At 34.7% G+C, this 27535-nt stretch overlaps 1 protein-coding gene across 5 annotated transcripts; it reads left to right on the forward strand.

Moving 5' to 3' along the window:
* Positions 1-26918, forward strand: LOC148954490 (dnaJ homolog subfamily C member 17). Of its 5 annotated transcripts, none has more exons than XM_089087114.1 (2): positions 1-123; positions 25849-26918. In XM_089087114.1, exon 2 carries the CDS (start codon positions 25863-25865, stop codon positions 26733-26735), a length of 873 nt encoding a protein of 290 aa, XP_088943240.1. In that variant the 5' UTR covers positions 1-123; positions 25849-25862; the 3' UTR covers positions 26736-26918. The 5 variants fall into 5 exon arrangements, with proteins under 5 accessions (XP_088943240.1, XP_088943241.1, XP_088943239.1 ...); XM_089087115.1 differs by lacking the exon at positions 1-123 and adding an exon at positions 15826-15850; XM_089087113.1 differs by lacking the exon at positions 1-123 and adding an exon at positions 15857-16024.
* The last annotated feature ends 617 nt before the right edge of the window (positions 26919-27535 follow it).

Below are 27535 nucleotides of genomic sequence, written 5' to 3' on the forward strand. Positions count from 1 at the left end.
TACCCCTGGCATAATCAGACAATACGAAAAAGGTTAAACTTATTTATCCGAAGCCTATAACTGAAGAAGAAGGAGAAATTTGGAAAATTTTGTTAGGCCATTTACCAAAACTTCAGATTATAGGTAAAAAATGAGGCCGATATAATAAAATTTCCCACTCAATTCTCTTTTTAAAATAAAAATCACTTAAATTCTGGTTGCAACCCAGTCATCACCTTCTAATACCTGGATATGCCTCTAAAAGTTTGCTGATTTTATTGTTGTTGTTTTGGTTTTCAAGGTATGAACCAAATTTAGGTAATGTTTATATTAACAGATTATTCAGATAGCCAAGAAAAAAAACTTACCTGTTTTATCTGAATTGCATCCTGAATCCAAATTTAGCATTCATTTGTATTGGAAATGAACTTTATCCCCATAGGCTATAGGCCTAGCCTACATAAATTCAGGGAATATATTTGCACATTAGGGGGGGGGGTAAATTTCAAACTTACCTCTATAGTCCAAATTGCATCCTGAAGCCAAATTTAACATTTTTTTGTGTTGGAAATGAACTTTACCCCCTAACCCTAATGTGCAAATATGGGATAGCTTACTCTGAATTGGTAGCCTATACATAGAGGTGTGGGTAACCTTCATTTCCAATGCAAATGAATGTTAAATTTGGATTCAGGATGCAATTCTGAAGGTAAAATTCTTGATGAGCTACTTTTTGATATCTTTGAAAGGGGTTATGTTAGGAAAATGAGATGTTCAGGGATAGATCTACAGAATAAAGCATGTCTCAGGAGGGTATTTTGAAGTATATAACTCCACTCCTTCTCTCTTTAGAGGACCCTGACCTTTGATAACATTTAAAAACCTTTGTGTTATAAAAGTGGAACCTTGCAAAATAGGCTAGATCTTCTGCTTAAATGAAGGATACTTGCATGTTATAGTGACCACACCAGAGAAGTGAAGTTAGGTTGATCCTAATGAAACTAGGTTGCCAGCTATTGCTGCAACCCAGATCATATATGGTTACAACCTACAATTATGATGTCATTCATCAATTTTGTACTTGAGAATGCAGTTTTTTGCACAAATATTGGTTTTATTTAAATTTTTTTGGTTAATTACAAAGGCACTAGATGTGGCAATTTCCTTTAAAGTGAGCCATTTAACAACTCTACAATGTTCCATTGACCAGCTATCTTGGGAGAAAAAGAAAGAAAGAAAAAAAGTTGCCATTGATGCAAAATATTATCATAATGAGCCATTTCCTTATTTTTCAATTCAATACATTTTCGTTGTTGTTCAAGCCAAAAGACTGTAAGTTTCCTTTATAGGGGGTTTTAGACAAGGCAGTTCTAAAGGTGTACTTTGTAGCTCAATCTGACTCTGTTTTTAGAAGTTATTGGCTGTTTTATTTCTTATCGTCTCTTACTAGGTTGTTAGCTAATGCTGCAATCCAGATATACCAAAATATTATGAAAATATAATATTTTAATAACTAAGTTATTGAAAACCTTACAGGGAATTATGGAAAGCCACCCAGAACACATTAAATTAAATACTTAACTTATCCACCTCTATATATTAAATATTTAATTCAAATATACCTGCAAAGTAGTTTATTTTGTGCTGCCTAAGCTGATTATCTCCAAGTGGACACAGAAAACCAGTTTCATCATATATCCAGAACAAAGTGTGGTCACTATAACACACAAGTACCAAATGAAGTACAAGATTTTCTATTTTCAGTTTCACAACTTTGCTGAATCTATGAGGTTTCAAAGATCTGCAATTACATTTCCTAAATATGAAAAAAAAACCCATTAATGTGGCTTAAAATTTTACTCAAATAAGAAGAATTGTTTTTTCAATGCTAAAACCAGAGAAAAAGAATTTGAAAACTGAAAAGTAAGGCATAATGTTGTTTTGTCAAAATTCCAAAAGGTTGTTTTAGTCCCTGGATTCCTAAAAGTTTCATTCACCAAACTTGACTACTATCCACAATAGCAAGAAGCCCTTAAACTAGAATGTCACCCTATATTTTTCAGTAATACATCTCCATTCTTTAAGATTATTTTAGAGAAATACTAATCAAATTTTTAGGGAATAAATTGTTGTTCTGGCTAATTAAAAAACAAAAACTTTGCAAAGTGTTGTAAATTGACTTGTCCATCAGGGATGAGGAGGTTAAATGAAACTACACTTTTATTATTAATAAAGTTAGTATGGTTATTTCAATGAGGGGAGAGAAGTGTACCTTAAACCTATGCTGCTTGCAGCAGCATCTGTGAAGAGAGAGAAACAACAGAGTTTGTTTTTCATAGTTTTCTCCCAAGACATTCACCTGAGATGGAATATGTTGCAGAAGCTGCACTTATTGTTTGTTAAGAATTAATAGAAGTTTTTCACAGCCTGAAAGCAATTATTTTTGCATTTGCTATTTATATATAGTTTCATAATTATTAGTGTCCTAAATTGAAAAGTTAACTCCATTTTAATGCTGCATGTGTTCAAACAAGACCTAAAGTTAGTCTCAAATAGCCCAACTTGAAATATTAATTAAACAGAGGATTTTTATACTGGTTTTTAGGTATATATATGCAGTCTGGGTTCACTCATGCTTGCTAAATCTGCACAGTCTGCCAGTTTGCATCTTTCTATTTAACCTCTCTTTATTTGTTTTCTCTTTATTTGTTATGTGTTTTGTATTTATATTTGCTTTGTTATATTTTCATTGTTTGATTATTGGTCTAAGTTATTTGATTTATTTGGAACATTAAAGTGTCCATTAAAAAACCATGAAAAGACCACCAAGTCTGCCTGTTGGTCCTGAGTTGGAAGATCTAGCTAGTTACTGGCAAATCCTGTTTTTGCAAGTAATTAGCTTTTAATTTGAAAACATAGTTTGATACCATGATTCCTCCAAAAAATAGGGCCCAAAAAGGGAAAAAGTTTACTTTCTGATAAGCTCAAAAGTTGTATCCTTAGTTCTTGGTCCAGGAGGATCCCAATACACACAAGGAAATAAAAAAAGATGTTGATTCTTGTCAAAAGGGCCAAGAAACTTCTTTTCATTGCTCATTGTTCACAGATAGGTTTTATTATTATTATTATTTATTGAAAACCTGTCTTCATACAAAAAGAAGATGACAGAGCAATATAAAAAAAAAAGAACTATGCAACTATGACAATTTAACTAGTGTAGAAAAAGTTGGTTCCAAGCATGTTTTGAAATCTTTTGGTTGTGTTTTGCTCTAAGCTTAGCAACAGCTTTAATAGGATCTGGTATATGAAGACTATTGGTGAGCTTTGAACTGTGTGTCCAAATTGGATATCTCAGTAGCTATTTTACCAAATGGAAGAAATTAGAGAAGACTTTTAATCTATCTGTGTGTATAGAATCTTCCAGAATAGTAGAATGTAAAGGATGTGGGGGAGAGCAACAGTGTTGTACAGCATTGCAAGGTGGTGGCAATTGAAACAAAGCTTAGCAGAGACTGTGGAAGCATATGAAGCTGATTTGCAGTATCTGATGTGTTGTATTTCTAATGGGAATGCCATGAGGAACAATTTGGGCAGACAGGTGGACCTTTGAATTTCTAAATACAGTTTCATCAGGAAGATGGCCTTTCTAGTTAAAAAGGACTTCATTGGACTTTTCAGCATTGAATTCAAGACCAGATTTTAAGTATTCTATTTGCAGTTTTTCTGAGGTTTCAGAAATTTTGTCCAAAGGTCTGCTGAGATTAAAAATTTCATGAGCATAAGTGATTAAGGGGACATGGAAGCTGGAAAGAATGCAAGATACCTGCCACTAGTCTTGAGCTTCAAGGACATAATTAATGAAATAACAAGGTGAGGCAAGAAAGCATAGTTTATAGAAAAGGTCTAGACAAAATCTGGGGTGCTTAGTTTCAAAGATATTCATGTGCTTATGGGTCAAAATTAAGTAAATTACCCATTGTTCACAGGTAGGTCTTTTATTAGAAACAATGCCAGGCATGCTTATAAAGAAGAACTTAAGAATTAGAGCAGTAAATTTCAATTACTGTTTACAAACCCAAATTTTTGCAGTAGAAATATTACTTATGACAAAAAAAAATAAATAAAAGGTTTAGTATCAAAATGAAATAAAGTGCATAAAGATATAGAAACCTTTTCTAAAGAAATATCCCTTGTAAAGAAAACCTCAATTTATCTGATTCACCTAAACAGTTTTTGAACTTCAAACCCCTATGGGATTCAAATCTATTCACATCTAAGTAGGAAGGTAAATCAAAAGACACTATCTGTTTCCAGGGTATCAAAATAGCATATATGTAGCATCTTTGGAATTGCAGGGATCGAGTTGAAACTTTCAGAGAGTTTGAAGGGGGAGGGGGCATTTCAATTTTATAAGTACATTTCAATTTTGACTTGAGGGAGGGGGAAGAGAGGAGATGTTTTGGTTCTGAAAAAAACTAAGCTTATTTGCTCTATAAGCCTATTTTAGACTTTGAATTGGTTTATGATGAAGCAGCAATGTGAACCAAAGAAAATGTGTAATACAAGGCTATGAAAATAGCATATTTGCAATATCTTGAAAACAGCTCAGGGGATGAGTTTTTAAACTTTTTGGGAGTTCTGGGGAGGGGGGGAATCAAAACTTAAATTTGGATTTTGGGAAGGAGCTCAAGGGTGATGCAAAGTTTTTATCTTCAACCATCTTAGTTATGTTCTACTCTAGGTTTTAAAAAATAATTCCGGCTATTTATGTGGGATTTTGAGCCATTGAAGAATTCAAAACATGTTTATGCATCCTTTAGACCTAATACATCAGGATTCAGCAAAGGTTTGAGGTTCCAAAAACTTTCCTTGGGCCTCATTATTGCTGTTACTCTATTTTTAAAAGTTTCACCATTGTAAAACAAAATTAGCTAATGTTCATATTGCCAGTGCTCTTTGTTGGAGGAAGAGGTGGAGATAGATACATTAAAATACTTTCCTGGGACATGCTTTGTGATCTTGCTCAATTTTTCAAAGTTTTGCTCTCCTAACTCAACTGCTCCCCAAGATATCAGAGAGCCATTATATGGTTGATCTATATTTGTTTTATTGGTGGTTTTGTAGTCATTGCACTTATGGTTGTTTAGGTTTCATTGCTTCATCTGTAGCATTCTCTTCTTGTTTGCCATCTTAGCAAAAGTAGTTTGTGCTTGTTTTAACTTTTCAATCCTGTCTTAGTGTTTGTTATTTTTTATATCTGGGGGGGGGGTATTCCCTAGAAATCCTACATTAAGGCTAGATGTACTAGATGTAGCAACTTGATTTAAAATGAGTGCTTAAACAGCAAAAAAAAGCAAGAAAAAGGGCACATTGGTGTTACCCATGCAAAAATTAATTAAATATACTCCTGTTTTTTTCCAAGGGTTAAAAAAAACTAGGGTTATTACTTGTACAATTACATACAATTTGTACAATTACTTGTACACGATGAAACTACTGCTGTAACCCTTGGGTTACAAGTGGAGTGCTATTTCCTGTGTCACACACAGGAAACAGCCTTCCAATTTTTGTTAGCTGGACATGGCAAAGAACGAACCCCATTTATAACCGACATCCTCACATAGTTTTACTTTTAATATCATTTACGGTTGTAAGCTACGATCATGACGTCATTCGTCATATTGTATATTAACTTTCAGTTTTTTTGTAAAAAATATCGTTTGTATTTTAAATATTGCGTTTTGTTAATTAGAAAAGCGACTAGATGTAGCAACTTGATTTAAAATGAGTGCTTAAACAGCAGAAAAAAGCAAGAAAAAGGACACATTGGTGTTACCCATGCAAAAAAATAAGTTTCCAGGAGACTGTAAGCTTCCCATGTAAGGTTTTTGGACTTGGCGATTCCAATGGTGTATTTTTTTATATTGATCTCACGCTTTATTTTAGTTTCAGGCTATTTTTAAAAATGCTCATAAATTTGTTCTAAAAAAATTATCATTAACACTAATTGATATAATGGTTACCATTTCCGCAAAAGCAATATATTTCTTCTCACTTGCCGGATTTTTTTTTTTTATGCGTCTTAAGCGGTTCTTTCCTAACTAGGTTGCAGCTACAGCTGCATTCTTACCTTTTGTAGAAAGAAGAAAAGGCCTGATTAAACTAGCACCCGAAAGCCTGAATATCGAAGAAGAAACAGAAGAATAGGTCAACTTTTGGGAATATAAAGTGACATATGAGTTTCTATGTTAAAACTGTGAATTTTAGCAGCAGGAATTATCCAGTATGTGCTTTCTTTTTGTTGTAAAGGTTTTGAACATTCCTGAAATAATCGTTTTATTTTGTTTTGTATGGGCCATAACCATTGCTTTTTGTGGAGTCACCTTTCAGTTTTACAACTGGTAACAGTGTCTCCAAACTATTTCTTTTCAGCCAAAAATTATGACACCGGGCAAGAACCTGTCTAAACATCTGGTGAAAAGGGGAAAAATAAATTAAAAACTAGCTTCATATGACTTTTATCTCTCATCAGTCACTCAAATTAGAATTGGGCAGGATACTTCTACACTGTTATAATGTGCCCTAAAAAATCAGTGATACTGCTAAAAAATCAAAATTTATATAGACAGCGCAATAATACGCTAAGTAAAGAGTGAATTAGGCAAATTTCAAAAAAAGAATAAAACTGGAGCCGTTGTCAAGAAAAAATACTTACATACACACATCTCTTTACATCTCTTTAAACACAGTTACTCGTTTAAAGAGAGTAGAGAGTAGATGTATTATTTATTTAATCTTTTCTTCAAAGTTACATCTTATGGTAACAATTGTCCTAGTAGCTTCGGAAGCACATTCAATTGAAAATTAAAAGTCATATTGCCATTTTTAAGAGTCAAAAGCAATTACCGGGGAAGTAGCCCCAATCATGCTGCTTATAACTCCAAGTGCATCCAATAAAAACTTAAAGATAACTACTTTGTTCAATATATTTTAAAGGTTCAATAACTGTGTCTCTATGGATGGCAAGCCACCTCCCCCACTGCCGTTGGGGCAAGAACTGTAAGTTACGTTATTCGCCCCTTTTTACGCATCGAATTTTTTGCTCGGAAAGGAGGGTATGTTTGACCCCCTAGTGTCTAAAACGGCTAAAGGTATTAAGGAGAAATTTTCAGAGCATTTCGAGGGGAGTGTGGTTATTCAAAATCACTGCAAATCAGGAAGAGCGTATCTGAGGAATGGCTTAAGTGGGCGAAACTGCAATATGTAATAGGGTGGATGGTCAACTGTCCAAAAATGCAATGTGTGTAAGCAACGACTATTACTACTTCTACTACTACTACTAGTAGTATTACTACTACTAACTCTATTGGTACTACTACAACTACTTCTTATGAAAAGGGCTAACTGCGACTACTAAAAGGGTTAAGGGTATTAAGGTAAAAATTTTAGAGAATTTTGAGAGGGAAGTTGAACCAAATCAAAACAAAATATGGGCATAGAGGTTGTCAAAAAAAGTGTAAGAGCCATATCTTAAGAACGGCTTAGAATGATAAACTGAAGTCTTGCCTTAGGAGCAGTTTAGAGTGAAATTGAAGCTGCTAGGACATGATTAGGGGAGTTTCAACTAACCAAAAGCCAATAGTAAGTAAGTAAGTGAGTTTATTTGTAACCCGCAATATAGAATAAATGTGGAGTAAAAAAAAAAAGAAAAAAAATATAATTCACAAGGAAATAAGAAGAAAACACACAACATAAATAACATAACAATATCCACTGAATCACTGATCTGTAAAAAAATAAGTGGGAGGATCACTGGCACATATCTTCTTTGAATTATTGGTCCGCAGATTCTTAGCGATTTTGTCGAGCAGCACTAGAGGGTCGATAAGTAAAAATGAGAAATAATCTTGTGATTTCTGTACCATCTTGTTAAATATAGCAAGAATCTACAATATTTAAAATAGCCTCTCCTTAGCTGAAGACGGTCTTTTTTCGGCAATTAATTAAAAAAACTCTTTCCACAAAATCAGTTTTTCAAAAAAAAGTAAAGAACTCCATTAAACCAAAAATGAACAAAAATTGAATCAAATTATCTACCAAGCATATAGCTACCGCAAATCAATATCAATAAATAAATGAAACCCAAAACAAACAGAAATTAAAATAAATAACAGAGTCAAACTCAAAACGAGCAGAAATTAATATGAGTAGGGTTCTAAACACCATGCTTTCTAAAAGCCAGAATATAACTTGTACTTTACTGAAAAAAATTCAACTGAATCTACTAAAACAAAATGCGCATTGTCAGTTTAATATACATATGCTGATTTTTATTCCTTAAAATATTAATTATTTTTTGATTTCCTAAAGTTATACAAGTGAAAACATTTAAAAGAATTTTTTTAGTAAAGTACAAATGATATTCTGGCTTTTAGAAAGAATGGAGTTTAGAACCCTACTCATATTAATTTCTTCTCGTTTTGAGTATCCTGAAACGTTGGCAAGCACCTGGGAAAGAAGATAGGGAAGAAATGTTCTTACGGTTACATGGCATATAGACATTGATGAAGACCATATTACCTTACTCTATTGCCAGTAAATTATGGTCAGAAGAAATAAGCTCAGGCTTCTGAGTGAGGCAAACTGAAGTTGCATGGTTCCTAGAGGGTCGACCACGGTTTTTTTTAGCTTCACGTACAAACTAGTTATGGGTGGGTGACCGTTTAAGAGTATCTGTATTGGCTTTAGTTAGAAAATGTTCCTGTAGGAAAACTATATTATAATTAAGAAGCTCATCTATAAGAAGATCTTTGTCTTTGGTTCCGTTAATATTAAGAGCTTTTTTTAACACTGGTCACTGGGCATCTGAGACTATAGGAGACAGGATTTCCCCCGCAGTTGGTGCAATTCAGGCTTTCAGCGCAAGGATTATCACGTGTGCTACAGTGTCCAGCGGCTCACCCTGAACACTTTTGATTAGTCGATGGGAGTGGGCATTTGACGACAATATTGTTCGGTGACTGACAACGGTAACATCTAGGAGGTAATTTCTGGAAAAGTATAATTTTAAAAAACTTGTATCCCAAACACAACCCATCATTTGTAGCTTTATTTAAGAGAGTATCATCAAGAAATTCAAAGTAGGAGGATCTGGAACTTTCCAATTTTAGTTGCATCAACAAGACCGGAAATCTTACTAACAAGCTCTGGTTTTTGCACAAGCAGGGATGTCACCTACAATACCAAACACTTTTTGATTAAATACATGAGTAGACACATTAAGCTGACTAGTTGCAGCAACGGCGGGAGAGACAGCTGAGGTATTATCTTGGGTATGAACTGCCCATCTTTTCTTGACAGGATCAGATCTCACACTTACGATACCATCATAACCATCCAGGGTATCAAGGGTCTCTTTGCGCTCAATAGAATCTCTTAGGTCAGTAGGTGGGTTTTTTAGAACAACTGCATAGGACAGTTTCGAAGAGACAGAACACTAGCATTAACGACGGAGGACGTCCAACTTTTCCAGGCTGAAGAGTTCTCGCAAACTCTGACAAAGAACGTAACTCCGACAAACAGGAGTTTACACGGCAACTCAAAGCACAAAAATCATCGACAGAAATTAGTGGTACTTCAATAGGGTGGCGGATAACAATATCTGTATAATACTTCTACAGCTACTACTACTGCTAGTACTACTATTACGAATTTTACTACTACTAGTACTGCTTCTAAGGCTAAAAATATTAATGTGAAAACGTAAGGGAATATTAAGAGAAAGATTGAAATGAATAAAAGTACACTATGTGTATAAAGGCTTCAACATAAGCTGCTTAAATCTCGACAACAACATTTCAAGCGAAATGTAAAAGAAGGTCTTCCAAAAGGCGCAAGCGTTTCTCGAAGATACTAACCCCTAACTGCTAGAGCTAGAGCTAGAAGAAAGCGAAGGAAAATTTATAAAATATCTAGAAAAATTCGCTATATTTATGGGATCTGAACCTACCCCAAACAAATATTCAGTTTGCAGATGCTATAGTCCTATGGTCTACCTGAAACAATTTTGAACTGGCCCAATCCAAGTTAGAAAAAAGTCGCCTTACGCCTGGAAATGTTTCTCCAACAATTCATGCCTACCCACTGCCCCATCAAAATCAGCTATAGTACAGTTTCATAATAAAAGAAATCCTCAATCTGCCCTACTAACCCTAAATGGTGTTGTCATCATAGGCAGCGCGCTAACACTGCCTAAGTAAAGAACGATGTGGGCACAATGTGTTTTTTTTTCTCCACCCCGGCACTTCGTATCGAAGGAGTTGTCGTAGTAGAAACTTTGAAAAGGGCTCATTCGATTAGAAATTGAAGTGGCTAGTGTCCTTTTTAATAGTCGAAAGTGATTGGAGGGCAACTAGCCCCCCCCCCTCACGCCCATCATTCTCCCAAACACATCCAATCAAAATTTTGAGATAGCCATTTTGTTCAGCGTAGTTGATTTCCAGATATAAAATATCCTTTTGAGGAGAACACTCCCCCACAACTCTCGGGGCAAGGGTTTTAAGTTATGCCCTGGGGGCATGTAAGGTTTTTATAGAAGGTGTTTTCGTAGAAACTTCAAAAAAGGCTCATTCGATTGGAAATTCAAAGGGCTAGTGCCTCTTTTAATAGTCGAAAATGATTGGAGGGCAACTAGCCCCCCTCCCACGCCCATAATTCCCCCAATCACATCCAATCAAAATTTTGAGATAGCCATTTTGTTCAGCATAGTTGATTTCCAGATAGAAAATATGTTTTTGGGGAGGACACTCAATACCCGGGCACTTCGTATCAAACGAGTTGTCGTAGAAACTTCAAAAAGAACTTGCCCGTTTGGATATTGGAGTAGCTTGCGCCAGTCTTAATAAACGGAAGGGACGGGGGGTCTACTAGCCCCCCCCCACGCCCATCATTCCCCCAAACACATCCCATAACAATTTGTTTATAGCCATGTCGATCATCGTAGTCGTCTTTCAGATAGAAAATATGTTTTTGAGGAGGACACTCCCCCACAACCCTCGGGGCAAGGGTTTTAATTGCTACCCGGGGGTCACATAAGGTTTTTATAGACGGTGTTGTAGTAGAAACTTCAAAAATGGCTCATTCGAATGGAAATTCAAACGGCTAGTGCCCGTTTTAATAGTCGAAAGTGATTGGAGGGCAATTATCCCCCCCCCCGCGCCCATCATTCCCCCAAACACATCCAATCAAAATTTTGAGATAGCCAGTTTGTTCAGCATAGTTGTTTTCCAGATAGAAAATGTGTTTTTGAGGAGGACACTCCCCCACAATTCTCGGGACAAGGGTTTTAAGTTTATGCCTGGGGACATATAAGGTTTTTATAGAAGACGTTGTCGTATAAACTTCCAAACGAAGCTTATTTGATTGGAAATACGAAGGGCTAGAATTCTTTTTACTAATTGAAAGTGATTGAAGGGCAACTCGCCCCCCCTCCCACGCCACTCATTCCTCAAAATAAATCCCATCGCAAGTTTGAGATAGCCCTTTTGTTCAGCGTAGTTGATTTCCAGAAAGAAAATATGTTTTTGAGGAGGACACTCCCCCATAGCCCTCAGGGCAAGGGTTTTAAGTTATGCCCAGGGGGCATTTAATGTTTTTATGGAAGGCGTTGTCGTAAAAACTTCAAAAAAGCTCATTCGATTGGAAATTCAGCGGGCTAGTGCCCTTTTTAATAGTCGAAAGCGATTGGAGGGCAACTAGCCCACGCCCATTATTCCTCCAAACACATCCAATCAAAATTTTGAGATAGCCATTTTGTTCAGCGTAATTGATTTCCAAATAGAAAATATGTTTTTGAGGAGGAAACTCCCCCACTACCGTCAGTGCTAGGGTTATAAGTTTTGACCTGGTTGCAAATAAGGTTTTTATAGAAGGCGTTGTCGTAGAAACTTCAAAACAGGCTAACTCGATTGGAAATTCAAGGGGCCAGTACCCTTTTTAATAGTCGAAAGTGATTGGAGGGCAACTAGTCCCCCCAACGCCCAACGTTCCCCCAAATACATCCAATCAAAATTGTGAGATAGCCATTTTGTTCAGCGTAGTTGATTTCCAGATAGAAAATAAGTTTTTCAGGAGGATGCTCCCCCACCACCCTCAGGGCAAGGGTTTTAAGTTACGCCCTGGGGGCATGTTAGGTTTTTATAGAAGGCGTTGTCGTAGAAATTTCAAAAAAGGCACATTCGATTGGAAATTCAAAGGGCTAGTTTCATTCTTAATAGTCAAAAGTGATTGGAGGGGAACTAGCCCCTCCCCCCACGCCCACCATTCTCCCAAACACATCCAATCAAAATTTTGAGATAGCCATTTTGTTCAGCGTAGTTGATTTTCAGATAGAAAATACGTTTTTGAGGAGGACATTCCCCAACAACCCTCAGGGCAAGGGTTTTGGGTTATATCCTGGGGTATTCAAGGTTTCTATACAAGGCGTTGTCATAGAAACTTCAAAAGGGGCTCATTTGATTGGAAATTCAAAGGGCTAGTGCCCTTTTTAATAGTTGAAAGTGATTGGAGGGCAACTAGCCCCCCCCAAGTCCATCATTCACCCAAACACATCCAATCAAAATTTTGAGATAGCCATTTTGTTCAGCGTGGTTGATTTCCAGAAAGAAAATATGTTTTTGAGGAGGAAACTCCCCCACAACCCTCAGGGCAAGTGTTTTAAGTTATGCCCAGGGGGCATATAATGTTTTTGTAGAAGGTTTTGTCGTAGAAACTTCAAAAAAAGCTCATTCGATCGGAAATTCAACGGGCGAGTGCGCTTTTTAATAGTCGAAAGTAATTGGAGGGCAACTAGCCCCCCCACGCCCATCATTCCCCCAAACACATCCAATAAAAACTTTTGAGATAGCCATTTTGTTCAGCGTAGTTGATTTACATACAGAAAATATGTTTTTGAGGAGGATAATCTGCCACAGCCCTCACGGCAAGAGTTTTAAGTTATGCCCTGGGGGAATATAAGTTTTTTATAGAAGACGTTGTTGTAGAAACTTCAGAAAAGGGCTCATTAGATTTGAAATTCAAAGGGCTAGTGCCCTTTTTAATAGTCGAAAAAGATTAGTAATATTTTTTGTTGTTGTTGTTGTTTAGACCTGGGCACTTCGTATCGAAGGAGTTGTCGTGGGAACTTTGAAAGGGACTCATTCAATTGAAAATAGAAAGGGCTGATGCCCTTTTTAATAGTCGAAAGTGACTGGAGGGCAACTAATCCCATTTCCACTCCCACCCACCCGTTTGCCCATTGTGTTTAAAAACTAAATGTTGTCTTAAGATAAAATCAAAATGCACTGCGATAATGCTAATTCCCAATAAGGCATCTCAGCAGTATCCCAAAAACGACTGAGGGTATTATGTTCAAACTTTTAAGGATACTTCTGCTCTTAAAATTTAACCAAATCAATATGGTGTAAGTGTATCAAAGCTATCAAAGAAAGTAAACAGATTTTTTTGCGAATGGTATCAAGTTTTCCATTTCAGGTCAACTAGAGGAGGTATGAAACTAAGTTAAACAGAACTATTTGTGCCGAGATTTCTGAAATGATGTATTTTGCTAAAATTGCTGAAAAAGTTTCTCCAGCATACAAATAGCAGGCCAAACTATAAAGTCTTAAAAAACGAAAAGATTTAAGGTGTTATTTTCTTTTTCCCTGAAAAGACAATGTCAATATAAAACGAACAGATATTAATTAAAAAAACTTTTTCTACAAAATAAGTTTTTCAAAGAAAAGTAAAGAACTCCATTAAACATAAAATGAGCAAAAATAAAATATAATAATCTGCCAAGCTCAAAACTACCACAAATCAGCATCGATAAATAAATGAAACCCAAAACGAACAGAAATTAAAATAAATAACCGAGTCAAACTCAAAACGAGCAGAAATTAACATAAGTTGGGTGCAAAACCCTTATGCCTTCCCAAGGCCAGAACAAAATTTGCACTTTACTGAAAAAAATATAAATGTTTTAACTTTTATAACTTTAATAAATCAAATAATTTTAACATTTTAATTACTAAATATCAGTATATGTATATTAAACTGACAATGCACATTCATTTGTATTTTTTCAGTAAAGTGCAAATTTTGTTCTTGCCTTGGGAAGGCATAAGGGTTTTGCGCCCAACTTACGTTAATTTCTGCTCGTTTTGAGTTTAACTCGGTTATTTATTTTAATTTCTGTTCTTTTTGGGTTTCATTTATTTATTGATACTGATTTGTGGTAGTTTCGAGCTTGGTAGATTATTATATTTTATTTTTTCTCATTTTTTGTTTAATGGAGTTCTTTACTTTTCTTTGAAAAACTTATTTTGTTGAAAAAGTTTTTTTAATTAATCTAAGAGCAACAATACATCAAATATCTTAGTCTCACTCTAGACCAAAAACTAACTTTCAGGCTCCACATTGAAAATGTGAGAATAAAATACCTCAGAAAAATACGCATCTTTTAAAGGCTACTCATTACACCTTGGGGTTGCCATGAAAAAACTGTAATAAATTTTTTTAAGACTTATATCAGATCTCACATTGATTATGGACTAATTTTCTATGGCTCTTGCTCAAAAACCCTACTATGCAGTCTGGAGACTGTCCAGAATACCATGATCCGTGCTATACTTGGCCTCAGGAATCACACCAAAACCAACTTCCTCCTCAGCGAATGTGGTCTCACCTCTATTGCTTTGCGCAGAGGCAGCCTACTTGCCCGCTACTTTACAAAAATTGAAGGTAACAGTTCCCATAGATTACATGACTGGCTAAGAAACCCTGGTGCTTTTAGGAGCCTTGCACGGGAACTTGCAAACACCCAAATGACCTTTTCCATACCTTCATCTTCTTTATTTCAAATATACCCCCGGATACCATCCTGGGCTAACCACTACCCAGAAGTGAACCTTTTGTTTGCGCCAGCTATTAAGGCAAATCTTTCCCTTGCCTATCTAAAATCATTATTCCACGAATTTGAGTCTCAGATATATAACCACCACCTCCCAATTTTTGTGGATGGCTCAAAAACCCAATTTTTGTGGATGCCTCAATATCACCATAGCATTTAGACTACCCAGACAATGATACCTCCACTACTCTTGTACTATTGAACCAACTACTTAAACAAGGTATTTCCACAAAATTCCAATACATCCCAAGTTATATGGGTATTAAAGGAAACCACAAGGCAGATGAAATAGCTAAATCTGCCCTTCAGTTTGAAACAATATCCGGAAGACCTATCCCAATAAGAGATATAAACCATTGGCGCCTAAAAATTTATCTAGCAAACCAACACCCACCAAACCTTTCTCCATTTACTTCCCGGAAAGACTCAAAAATGTACCACAGAGTACGATCAAATTCTACTGGCCTTAACTGCCAAACTTATCACTATCGAAACACAACCACTTCAACAGTAATGAGCCCTCTTTGCCGCAAATGCCAAACCCATCAACCACGTTCTTTTTGGTTGCCCTGTGGCAACTCTTAACCATAAAAAACAATGGCTAACTTTATCTGCTATATTCAAGCGCCTTAAGCTAACCCCTAATATTGACCAATTAACACAAAGGAGACACTCTCCAATCGATGATGCCGAACTGTTCAAAGCTGTCTTTAACTGCCTAAATATAGGTGGTTTCATCAATGATGTATAAATTCTATTATCCAATAATAATAGTCTAATTTTTATATTTGAAATCCCAGGATACCCCTGGCATAATCAGACAATACGAAAAAGGTTAAACTTATTTATCCGAAGCCTATAACTGAAGAAGAAGGAGAAATTTGGAAAATTTTGTTAGGCATTTACCAAAACTTCAGATTATAGGTAAAAAATGAGGCCGATATAATAAAATTTCCCACTCAATTCTCTTTTTAAAATAAAAATCACTTAAATTCTGGTTGCAACCCAGTCATCACCTTCTAATACCTGGATATGCCTCTAAAAGTTTGCTGATTTTATTGTTGTTGTTTTGGTTTTCAAGGTATGAACCAAATTTAGGTAATGTTTATATTAACAGATTATTCAGATAGCCAAGAAAAAAAACTTACCTGTTTTATCTGAATTGCATCCTGAATCCAAATTTAGCATTCATTTGTATTGGAAATGAACTTTATCCCCATAGGCTATAGGCCTAGCCTACATAAATTCAGGGAATATATTTGCACATTAGGGGGGAGGGGGGGTAAATTTCAAAATTACCTCTATAGTCCAAATTGCATCCTGAATCCAAATTTAACATTTTTTTGTGTTGGAAATGAACTTTACCCCCTAACCCTAATGTGCAAATATGGGATAGCTTACTCTGAATTGGTAGCATATACATAGAGGTGTGGGTAACCTTCATTTCCAATGCAAATGAATGTTAAATTTGGATTCAGGATGCAATTCTGAAGGTAAAATTCTTGATGAGCTACTTTTTGATATCTTTGAAAGGGGTTATGTTAGGAAAATGAGATGTTCAGGGATAGATCTACAGAATAAAGCATGTCTCAGGAGGGTATTTTGAAGTATATAACTCCACTCCTTCTCTCTTTAGAGGACCCTGACCTTTGATAGGCCTAACATTTAAAAACCTTTGTGTTATAAAAGTGGAACCTTGCAAAATAGGCTAGATCTTCTGCTTAAATGAAGGATACTTGCATGTTATAGTGACCACACCAGAGAAGTGAAGTTAGGTTGATCCTAATGAAACTAGGTTGCCAGCTATTGCTGCAACCCAGATCATATATGGTTACAACCTACAATTATGATGTCATTCATCAATTTTGTACTTGAGAATGCAGTTTTTTGCACAAATATTGGTTTTATTAAAATTTTTTTGGTTAATTACAAAGGCACTAGATGTGGCAATTTCCTTTAAAGTGAGCCATTTAACAACTCTACAATGTTCCATTGACCAGCTATCTTGGGAGAAAAAGAAAGAAAGAAAAAAAGTTGCCATTGATGCAAAATATTATCATAATGAGCCATTTCCTTATTTTTCAATTCAATACATTTTCGTTGTTGTTCAAGCCAAAAGACTGTAAGTTTCCTTTATAGGGGGTTTTAGACAAGGCAGTTCTAAAGGTGTACTTTGTAGCTCAATCTGACTCTGTTTTTAGAAGTTATTGGCTGTTTTATTTCTTATCGTCTCTTACTAGGTTGTTAGCTAATGCTGCAATCCAGATATACCAAAATATTATGAAAATATAATATTTTAATAACTAAGTTATTGAAAACCTTACAGGGAATTATGGAAAGCCACCCAGAACACATTAAATTAAATACTTAACTTATCCACCTCTATATATTAAATATTTAATTAAAATATACCTGCAAAGTAGTTTATTTTGTGCTGCCTAAGCTGATTATCTCCAAGTGGACACAGAAAACCAGTTTCATCATATATCCAGAACAAAGTGTGGTCACTATAACACACAAGTACCAAATGAAGTACAAGATTTTCTATTTTCAGTTTCACAACTTTGCTGAATCTATGAGGTTTCAAAGATCTGCAATTACATTTCCTAAATATGAAAAAAAATCCATTAATGTGGCTTAAAATTTTACTCAAATAAGAAGAATTGTTTTTTCAATGCTAAAACCAGAGAAAAAGAATTTGAAAACTGAAAAGTAAGGCATAATGTTGTTTTGTCAAAATTCCAAAAGGTTGTTTTAGTCCCTGGATTCCTAAAAGTTTCATTCACCAAACTTGACTACTATCCACAATAGCAAGAAGCCCTTAAACTAGAATGTCACCCTATATTTTTCAGTAATACATCTCCATTCTTTAAGATTATTTTAGAGAAATACTAATCAAATTTTTAGGGAATAAATTGTTGTTCTGGCTAATTAAAAAACAAAACATCGCAAAGTGTTGTAAATTGACTTGTCCATCAGGGATGAGGAGGTTAAATGAAACTACACTTTTATTATTAATAAAGTTAGTATGGTTATTTCAATGAGGGGAGAGAAGTGTACCTTAAACCTATGCTGCTTGCAGCAGCATCTGTGAAGAGAGAGAAACAACAGAGTTTGTTTTTCATAGTTTTCTCCCAAGACATTCACCTGAGATGGAATATGTTGCAGAAGCTGCACTTATTGTTTGTTAAGAATTAATAGAAGTTTTTCACAGCCTGAAAGCAATTATTTTTGCATTTGCTATTTATATATAGTTTCATAATTATTAGTGTCCTAAATTGAAAAGTTAACTCCATTTTAATGCTGCATGTGTTCAAACAAGACCTAAAGTTAGTCTCAAATAGCCCAACTTGAAATAATAATTAAACAGAGGATTTTTATACTGGTTTTTAGGTATATATATGCAGTCTGGGTTCACTCATGCTTGCTAAATCTGCACAGTCTGCCAGTTTGCATCTTTCTATTTAACCTCTCTTTATTTGTTTTCTCTTTATTTGTTATGTGTTTTGTATTTATATTTGCTTTGTTATATATTCATTGTTTGATTATTGGTCTAAGTTATTTGATTTATTTGGAACATTAAAGTGTCCATTAAAAAACCATGAAAAGACCACCAAGTCTGCCTGTTGGTCCTGAGTTGGAAGATCTAGCTAGTTACTGGCAAATCCTGTTTTTGCAAGTAATTAGCTTTTAATTTGAAAACATAGTTTGATTCCATGATTCCTCCAAAAAATAGGGCCCAAAAAGGGAAAAAGTTTACTTTCTGATAAGCTCAAAAGTTGTATCCTTAGTTCTTGGTCCAGGAGGATCCCAATACACACAAGGAAATAAAAAAAGATGTTGATTCTTGTCAAAAGGGCCAAGAAACTTCTTTTCATTGCTCATTGTTCACAGATAGGTTTTATTATTATTATTATTTATTGAAAACCTGTCTTCATACAAAAAGAAGATGACAGAGCAATATAAAAAAAAAAGAACTATGCAACTATGACAGTTTAACTAGTGTAGAAAAAGTTGGTTCCAAGCATGTTTTGAAATCTTTTGGTTGTGTTTTGTTCTAAGCTTAGCAACAGCTTTAATAGGATCTGGTATATGAAGACAAAATCTGGGGTGCTTAGTTTCAAAGATATTCATGTGCTTATGGGTCAAAATTAAGTAAATTACCCATTGTTCACAGGTAGGTCTTTTATTAGAAACAATGCCAGGCATGCTTATAAAGAAGAACTTAAGAATTAGAGCAGTAAATTTCAATTACTGTTTACAAACCCAAATTTTTGCAGTAGAAATATTACTTATGACAAAAAAAAATAAATAAAAGGTTTAGTATCAAAATGAAATAAAGTGCATAAAGATATAGAAACCTTTTCTAAAGAAATATCCCTTGTAAAGAAAACCTCAATTTATCTGATTCACCTAAACAGTTTTTGAACTTCAAACCCCTATGGGATTCAAATCTATTCACATCTAAGTAGGAAGGTAAATCAAAAGACACTATCTGTTTCCAGGGTATCAAAATAGCATATATGTAGCATCTTTGGAATTGCAGGGATCGAGTTGAAACTTTCAGAGAGTTTGAAGGGGGAGGGGGCATTTCAATTTTATAAGTACATTTCAATTTTGACTTGAGGGAGGGGAAGAGAGGAGATGTTTTGGTTCTGAAAAAAACTAAGCTTATTTGCTCTATAAGCCTATTTTAGACTTTGAATTGGTTTATGATGAAGCAGCAATGTGAACCAAAGAAAATGTGTAATACAAGGCTATGAAAATAGCATATTTGCAATATCTTGAAAACAGCTCAGGGGATGAGTTTTTAAACTTTTTGGGAGTTCTGGGGAGGGGGGGGAATCAAAACTTAAATTTGGATTTTGGGAAGGAGCTCAAGGGTGATGCAAAGTTTTTATCTTCAACCATCTTAGTTATTTTCTACTCTAGGTTTTAAAAAATAATTCCGGCTATTTATGTGGGATTTTGAGCCATTGAAGAATTCAAAACATGTTTATGCATCCTTTAGACCTAATACATCAGGATTCAGCAAAGGTTTGAGGTTCCAAAAACTTTCCTTGGGCCTCATTATTGCTGTTACTCTATTTTTAAAAGTTTCACCATTGTAAAACAAAATTAGCTAATGTTCATATTGCCAGTGCTCTTTGTTGGAGGAAGAGGTGGAGATAGATACATTAAAATACTTTCCTGGGACATGCTTTGTGATCTTGCTCAATTTTTCAAAGTTTTGCTCTCCTAACTCAACTGCTCCCCAAGATATCAGAGAGCCATTATATGGTTGATCTATATTTGTTTTATTGGTGGTTTTGTAGTCATTGCACTTATGGTTGTTTAGGTTTCATTGCTTCATCTGTAGCATTCTCTTCTTGTTTGCCATCTTAGCAAAAGTAGTTTGTGCTTGTTTTAACTTTTCAATCCTGTCTTAGTGTTTGTTATTTTTTATATCTGGGGGGGGTATTCCCTAGAAATCCTACATTAAGGCTTCTGCTCTTCCAGATATGTTTGACTTAGTTCTTTGTTAATGAGTATGCTTGAAAATATATAGGTATTCCCTGGAAATTCAACTTCAAGGCTTCTGCTTTACTAGAGAAATGGGCATTTTACCCTGCAGTATATAAACTAGCTTATTTCTCTGGTTATGTAACACATTCATCAGCTACTCAATTACAGCTTGGTCGATTTTAGTAGCAAATAACTTGCACTTTAGCTGAGCATCATATTCCTTGTAAAAGTCATAAAAGTATATTAATCGAAATTCTGGAGCATATTTGTTACAAGAATTGCAATGATGGCAATAAATGCAGGCACTGTGGCATGTCATTGATATTTGGAGAGATACCATTTTCAGCCCACATAGTAATGGTGATTATATGGTAGGTAATTACAGAATTTAGCTTATACACAATTTTCTTATTATTTTGTAATGGACAGAGAACCGTTCTCTACTTAGTGATTTCAACTGTTCTCACCATCAGCATGGAGGACTTGCCCTGTATATTAGAACTGATTTGAATGTGAAGGTTAGGGATGATTTGTCTGTTAATAAAGAGATGGTTTTTGAGTGTTTTGTTACGGAGGTTGATAAGAATGGTGACCCATTTTTTATTGCTGTTTGTTACCGCCCCCTTCAGCTAGTGTAGATTGTTTTTTAGAATTATTAGAGCAACAAATGGACCTTCTAGCTCGTAAGAACATGCCGTGTTTTGTGTGTGGAGATTTTAACATTGATTTGAAATTTTTAGCATCTAATTTAAAAGCCCAGAATTTTTTGAATTTAATGTTAGGTTATGGGATGCATCCTGCTGTAAATAATATTTGTACTAGAGTGACGGATTTATCTTCATCTCTAATTGATAATGTATTTTTGAATGTTCCCCATGATTCGTCGAGTGTTGTGTTAAATGATGTTTCGGATCACTTTGGTTTGGCTATATTAGTTCCGGGTATATTTAAGAATATTAATATTAATTGTGATGCTCGCCCTAAGCCTAAGAAATTAATAGTTGATTCAAATACTATTTCAAGATTTAAGCTTAGGATAGAACAGTTAGACTTTAAATTTTTACAAGAAGAATTAGATTTAAATTTGAGCTTTGGTATGGTAAGATTAAGGATACGTTTTTGGAATGTTGTGAAGTGTCAGGAATACAGAAGAGAAGGGTGTCTCCGAATAAACCTTGGATTACAAAGAGTTTGTTACAGTCAGTTAATAGAAGACGTTTTTTATATAAGTTGTCAACAAGGAGCAATGATCCTCATGATAAAGTAATATATAGAGTTTATAATAGTAGGTTAAATGCTGCACTCCGACTGGCTAAGGTAGAATATTATAAGGTTAAATTTAAAAAAGTTGAGGGTAACCCGTGTAAGACTTGGAAATTGATTAAGTCGGTGACTTGCCCTGGTAGCGTCTTGATCCGTCCAGATAATATGGGAATGAATAATAATGTTGCAGATGAGATGTGTAATCACTTCGCTACTATTGGGCAGCGTGTGTCATCATCGGTGCCAGTATTTGATCAAGATGGAGATTTTCGTCAGTTCCTACCTGAAGATTGTGATGTGTCTGCGTACCTTAAATCTGTATCTATTGATGAATTATTTGATGTTATAAATAATATGAAAAATTGGTGCATCAGGAGGCGATTTTATTTCGTTGAAGGTTTTGAAGTCGATATTACCTGTTATATCTAGTCATTTTTTAGGACTGATAAATAATTGTTTAAAAGCTGGAATATTTCCTGATTGTCTAAAGTGCGCGAATGTTATCCCGATATTTAAAGGAGGGGATAAGAATTGTTTTAGTGATTATAGACCGATTTCTTTACTGCCATTTATTTCTAGAGTGTTTGAAAAGTTGATTCATAGTAGGATGGTAAGTTTTTTCGTGAAAAGACAATTTTTTAGTTCTAGTCAGTTTGGGTTTAGGAGTCATCATTCTACAGAGCATGGAGTTTTGTTTTTAACAACTTGTATTAATGATGCTTTAGACAAGGGTCTGAAGATAGCTTCGATATTTTTGGATATTACTAAAGCATTTGACTCTGTTGATCATGATATACTAGTTCAAAAGCTATATAGTAGTGGTATACGTGGTGATTTTTTAAATGTGATAGTTAGTTTTCTTAGCGGAAGGACTCAGTGTGTCGTGATGGATGGAGTTGCATCTAAAATTGAATATATTTCGATTGGAGTACCCCAGGGTTCCGTTTTGGGCCCTTTGTTGTTTTTGGTTTATATTAATGACCTTTGTAGAGCTTCAAGTAATGTGTCTTGTTCTTTAGACCTTGATACTTACGGTACTAAAGGAATTCTACCATGTTTTGCTGATGATGCCCATTTCACTGTAGCTGCTAGAACTGAAAATGAGTTGATGACTATATTGAAACAAGATATTTCTTCGATTGAAAAGTGGATGCGAGTAAATAAATTGAAACTGAATCATAATAAGTCGAATTTTTTGATTTATGGTAGAATTACTGGACATTATCCATGGATTAATAATATAGAAGTAGGGCACCATACTATTGTAAGATCTACTAGTACTAGATACCTTGGTGTTATAATTGATGAAAGCCTTAGTTTTAAAGACCATATTGCATCTGTTAGCAGCAAAATGTCTCGTAATATTGGTATTATGCGTAAACTTAGGTATCTTTTTCCGTGTGAAATTCTGAGAATGTTGTATTTTTCTATGGTTCACCCATATCTCATTTACTGTTGTATGGTTTGGTCGAAAACATTCGTAACTCACCTCCATCCGCTCTGCGTAACACAGAATATGGCAATTAGAGTTCTTTATGGTAATCAAATTGACCTATCTGTATCGGTGAGGCATCTTTACCGCGAGTATAAAATACTACCGTTGGCAGGAATATGTGTATTCTATAATGCTCTGTTTATGTTTAAATATTTAGCTTCTGAGTTACCATCATGTTTTTCAGGAATGTTTAGTCTTGCGTCTACTACTCACGATCATTTGACACGATCTTCTCAGATGGTGCGAAGACCAGCTATGGTCACGTCTAGGTCTAGGTTTTCAATTCGCCATGTTGTTCCGTTAGTTTGGGAGAGTTTGCCTGAGGATTTGAGGAATGTTGGGGGTTTGCAGGATTTTCGTAAGTCGCTAAAGAACCATTGTTTTGATGTGTATATTTTGAATGGATTATTCCACGCCACTTAAGTTTTGTTTTTGAGGAGGGTTTAGTTGCAGCTGAATATGATTATAATTATTATAATTTTGTTGGGTGTTGTTTGGTGGTTCGTTGGTTTTCGTGTCCGGTAAGTTGAGCTCTAATTATGTTTGGGTTATTGATTTTTTTTTTTTTTTTTTTTTTTATTTTTTTTTTTTTTTTTTTTTTTTTATTTTTTTGTTTCTTTGTGTTTTTTTTTTTTTTTGTGGTTTTATACCGCACAAGCATTGCTTCAGGGAATCGATGATGTATATTTTTTTTTTTTTTTAAATAAACCCATTGTTACTTAAAAAAAAAAAAATGATGGTGCCACTATACAATAACATTGTCAGATTGGTTCTGAAAATTGGCATGGATGGCTTTATTCAGCTGTGCAGCATTATTTTTTTTACTGAATTAATTTTCATGCTTTGGATTTGAAAACCTTGGATGATGCAGAAGTCAAATCTTAACTTAGCCAGTTCCATTTGGTGACCTTGGTGGTATGGGAAGATACAGAGCTTGTTGTTTGTTTGCTGAAGGTATCTCTTAATTACCGTCATGTTATTGTATTTTTGCCAGAAAACCTGTGTTTGAGTTTCACAGCTTGTAATCTGGTTCATTAAAACTTGTTACTTAGACTATTAGTGTATTGGTGGGTCTGTTTTGGGTGATTTCTGTCTGCTGGACGTTAATTTTATAGAAACGAGTAGTATAACATGTTCCAAAGAGGTTCATAGCAAGTTCCAAGGCCCAAAGAGGTTAAAGTTTGTGTTTGGGTTTCAAACTATATGTACAGTATAGTTTGCTCATGGAACTTCAACACTGTTGTTCAGCAGGATTTCAAGACCTTTGCTGGTATTACAGTAGAAAGAGAGATTCTTGTTGAGGTTTGAATTTTGCATGTGGTATACTTTTGATACATGTGGCTATGACCAAAGTTACAACACACTCTGATATATTGAAGGACACAAGCTACTTTTTTCTTTATGTCTGTATTTGATTAAGGTTGGATTAGATGCTTTTGGTACCACACCAATGAATAGCTTTTAGTTATTTGTGTATAAAATTGTTGTTGTTGTTGTTCTTTTTTGTTGTTTTTTCTGCTGCAAAATTTTTGGTACAATGCCTAGGACAGCTCCTTGAGGGAATCACTCAAGATTTGACTAGGAATTGAAAAGGCTCTTTCTCAACTAGGTGATGAAAAACCAAACTGCGTTCTGCCATGGAAAAAAATCCATCTGGTAGTTGACTGGTCCTTGGTTAATGGGTGTTCCTCTGAATTTAGAATGCAAGTATAAGAAATTATGCGGGATTTCGTCCATTTCAAAAAGATTTATTGTTACCTGCATTTGTGTTTTGTATCCTTTGCTGTATTTTGTAGACATCACATTTATTTATTTGTCTGTTTGTCTAAGCTCAAAGAAATAAGGAGGAAAAACAGTATAGGAAAGCAGGGGCAACATCACCTCTTTGGACATCTCAGTTTTATGGTAATATTTGATGGTAACACTTTATATTGTGACTTCTGAAATGTTTAAGAAAGCCAGTTTTTTGTTCATTAAATCCTTTGATATCTACCGTTAGGGAAAATCAATGGAAGAGGTCAATACTCACAATCACATACTCTATCTGGGCACAATTTAATATAAGTGTTTTATATATATGTTTTTCAGTAAAATCATGTTGTGGTTTAAAAAAAAAATTAGTTTTGGTGGACTTTTTGCAAAGTACAAACTCAATTTTGCCACTGAGATTTCCAAAATGTTTTGTCACATGCTGAAGGTGGCCAGACAGTAGTTTGCTGCCCTACACCAGTTTTCAGAACTAATTCAAGCACTTAGCAACTTAACTACAAAATCTAGTAATTGGAGTTAGTTAAGAGCCATACCTAAGTCAAAATACCTAAAGTAGCTTTTATATGCTTCAATTGAAATAAGCACATCCTCAATTAAAAAAAAGAAACCTTTTTTTTAATTCCAAGAAAAAGGAATGTTATGTACTGTGTGACGTTTTGTGCTGCAACAGGAATAATGTTTTTTTATAAGTAGTGACTGTTTAGACCAATATTGTGGAGTTTTTTGTTGTATTTTTTTAGAGAGAAAAATACTAATACTATTCAAGGGAAGGAGACCTAAACCACAAAATATCTTGTGTCTGTAGTAGCTTTCATGTGCTTTAAACATTTTCTATTTTCTACTGTTATTGGCTTGAAGAATTGGCTTATGGTTTACTTAAATTTTACAGGGTAGTACATTACCATGTCTTCAAAAGTTGATGTTTCAAACTTGGATTTGTATGACATATTAGGAATATCTTTGGATGCTGATGAAGGGGAAATTAAGAAGGCCTACAGAAAGAAAGCTCTTAAATGCCATCCTGATAAAAACCCAGGTAATGCAGCTGCAATTGAACAGTTTCACATCCTGTCAAAAGCATTAGAAATTCTACTTGATTATTCTGCTAGAAAAGCCTATGATAAGGTGCTAAGAGCTAAAAACCAATCAAAAGCAAGAATCAAGCAACTAGATGCAAAGAGACAGAAATTAAAAGAAGATTTAGAAAGGAGAGAAAGACAGGCTGAAGAAGATAAAAAAGTTGTAAAGCTAACTGCAGAGCAAGAAGCTGAAAGGCTTAGAAGGGAAATTGATAGATTACGCAAAGAAGGCTCAAGGCAACTTGAAGAAGAACAAGCACATTTAAGACAAGAAATCTTAAAAGAAAAACAGAAAGAAAGCCAAAAACCCAAATTGCTACGAAGTTGTAGAGTAAAGGCTAAGTGGAAAGGTGAGAGTTATAATGAAGGAAAATTGTTGCAAATTTTCTCTAAATATGGTGATATTAATGACATTGTTATAATTTCAGGGAAGAAAAATAGATTCAGTGCTTTAATAGAGTTTGTTGACTGTGAATCTGCAAATACAGCAGCAGAACTAGAACAAGGTTTGGTGCATTGTCCTTTAACAGTAGAAATTTTGCCCATAGAGGAAAGTAACACAGAAAAGGAAGAGAAAATTGAAAATTTAATGGAAGCTGAACCAAAGAAAGTTGACTTGACTGATTATGAAGAACAGTTATTTTTAAAGATGAGTCAATTTCAACAGAAAAAACATGCACAATTGGATGAAACTTAAATATTTTGGTTTGAAAATGACAAGTACTTTAGAAACAGTTGATCTCAAACCTTAATTTCAACTATAAAACCATAATTTTGATGACTCATACTTTTAATTTCAACACCTCTTATTCACAAGTGTATTGAAAGGAGTTTTCAATTGGATTTTATAAATAAAATTTAATTAAACTTTTAATTAAGATGGTTAGTTTTATATTTTCCTATTTTTTTTTAATTTTTTTTTAAGAAAGCTAAGCTGTGTTTTTAGTACATATGTTTATTTAATACTTAATAGGCCTGGGATTTAATCATTTGAGGGCAGGCATTTGGTAATAATACTTTAGAATTGGAGTTTTTCCTGCCTGTACAAAAAGGGACCCCCCGCCCCACCTCACTTGAGATTGGCTTGAATGATATTATATGGAAAGATCTGGAAATTATCCTGGTAATGTCCTTTCCAGTATTTTTAGACAGTTCTCTTTTAGAGAGAGTTCTGATACCCCTGCTCCCTGCCAAAAAAAGAGAGAAAAATACTTTGCATAGCTGGGCCCACATCTATGGGTTCTGATAAGCATGAACAAAATCAAGCAACCAGGAAAGTAAAATGGTAACTTTGTCAATGAAAAAATTAAAAATATCACGTGAGTTAGCAAGTATCATTTTAAGTATGGAGCAAAGACTGTGGGGGGTCCATACTGGGTAGAATCTACTCTATTCTGTTTCATATACAATTTTTTCCACCTAATTTGTGGTGCTACAAGTTCAATAAGAAAGTAATTTTTCTTTCAAAAAAATAAAATTATATTTCTCATTATTAGA

This window comes from Artemia sp. Qi Xiang Cuo, chromosome 3, assembly GCF_049724085.1.
Source record: "Artemia sp. Qi Xiang Cuo chromosome 3, ASM4972408v1, whole genome shotgun sequence".
Taxonomy (NCBI): Eukaryota; Metazoa; Arthropoda; class Branchiopoda; order Anostraca; family Artemiidae; genus Artemia; species Artemia sp. Qi Xiang Cuo.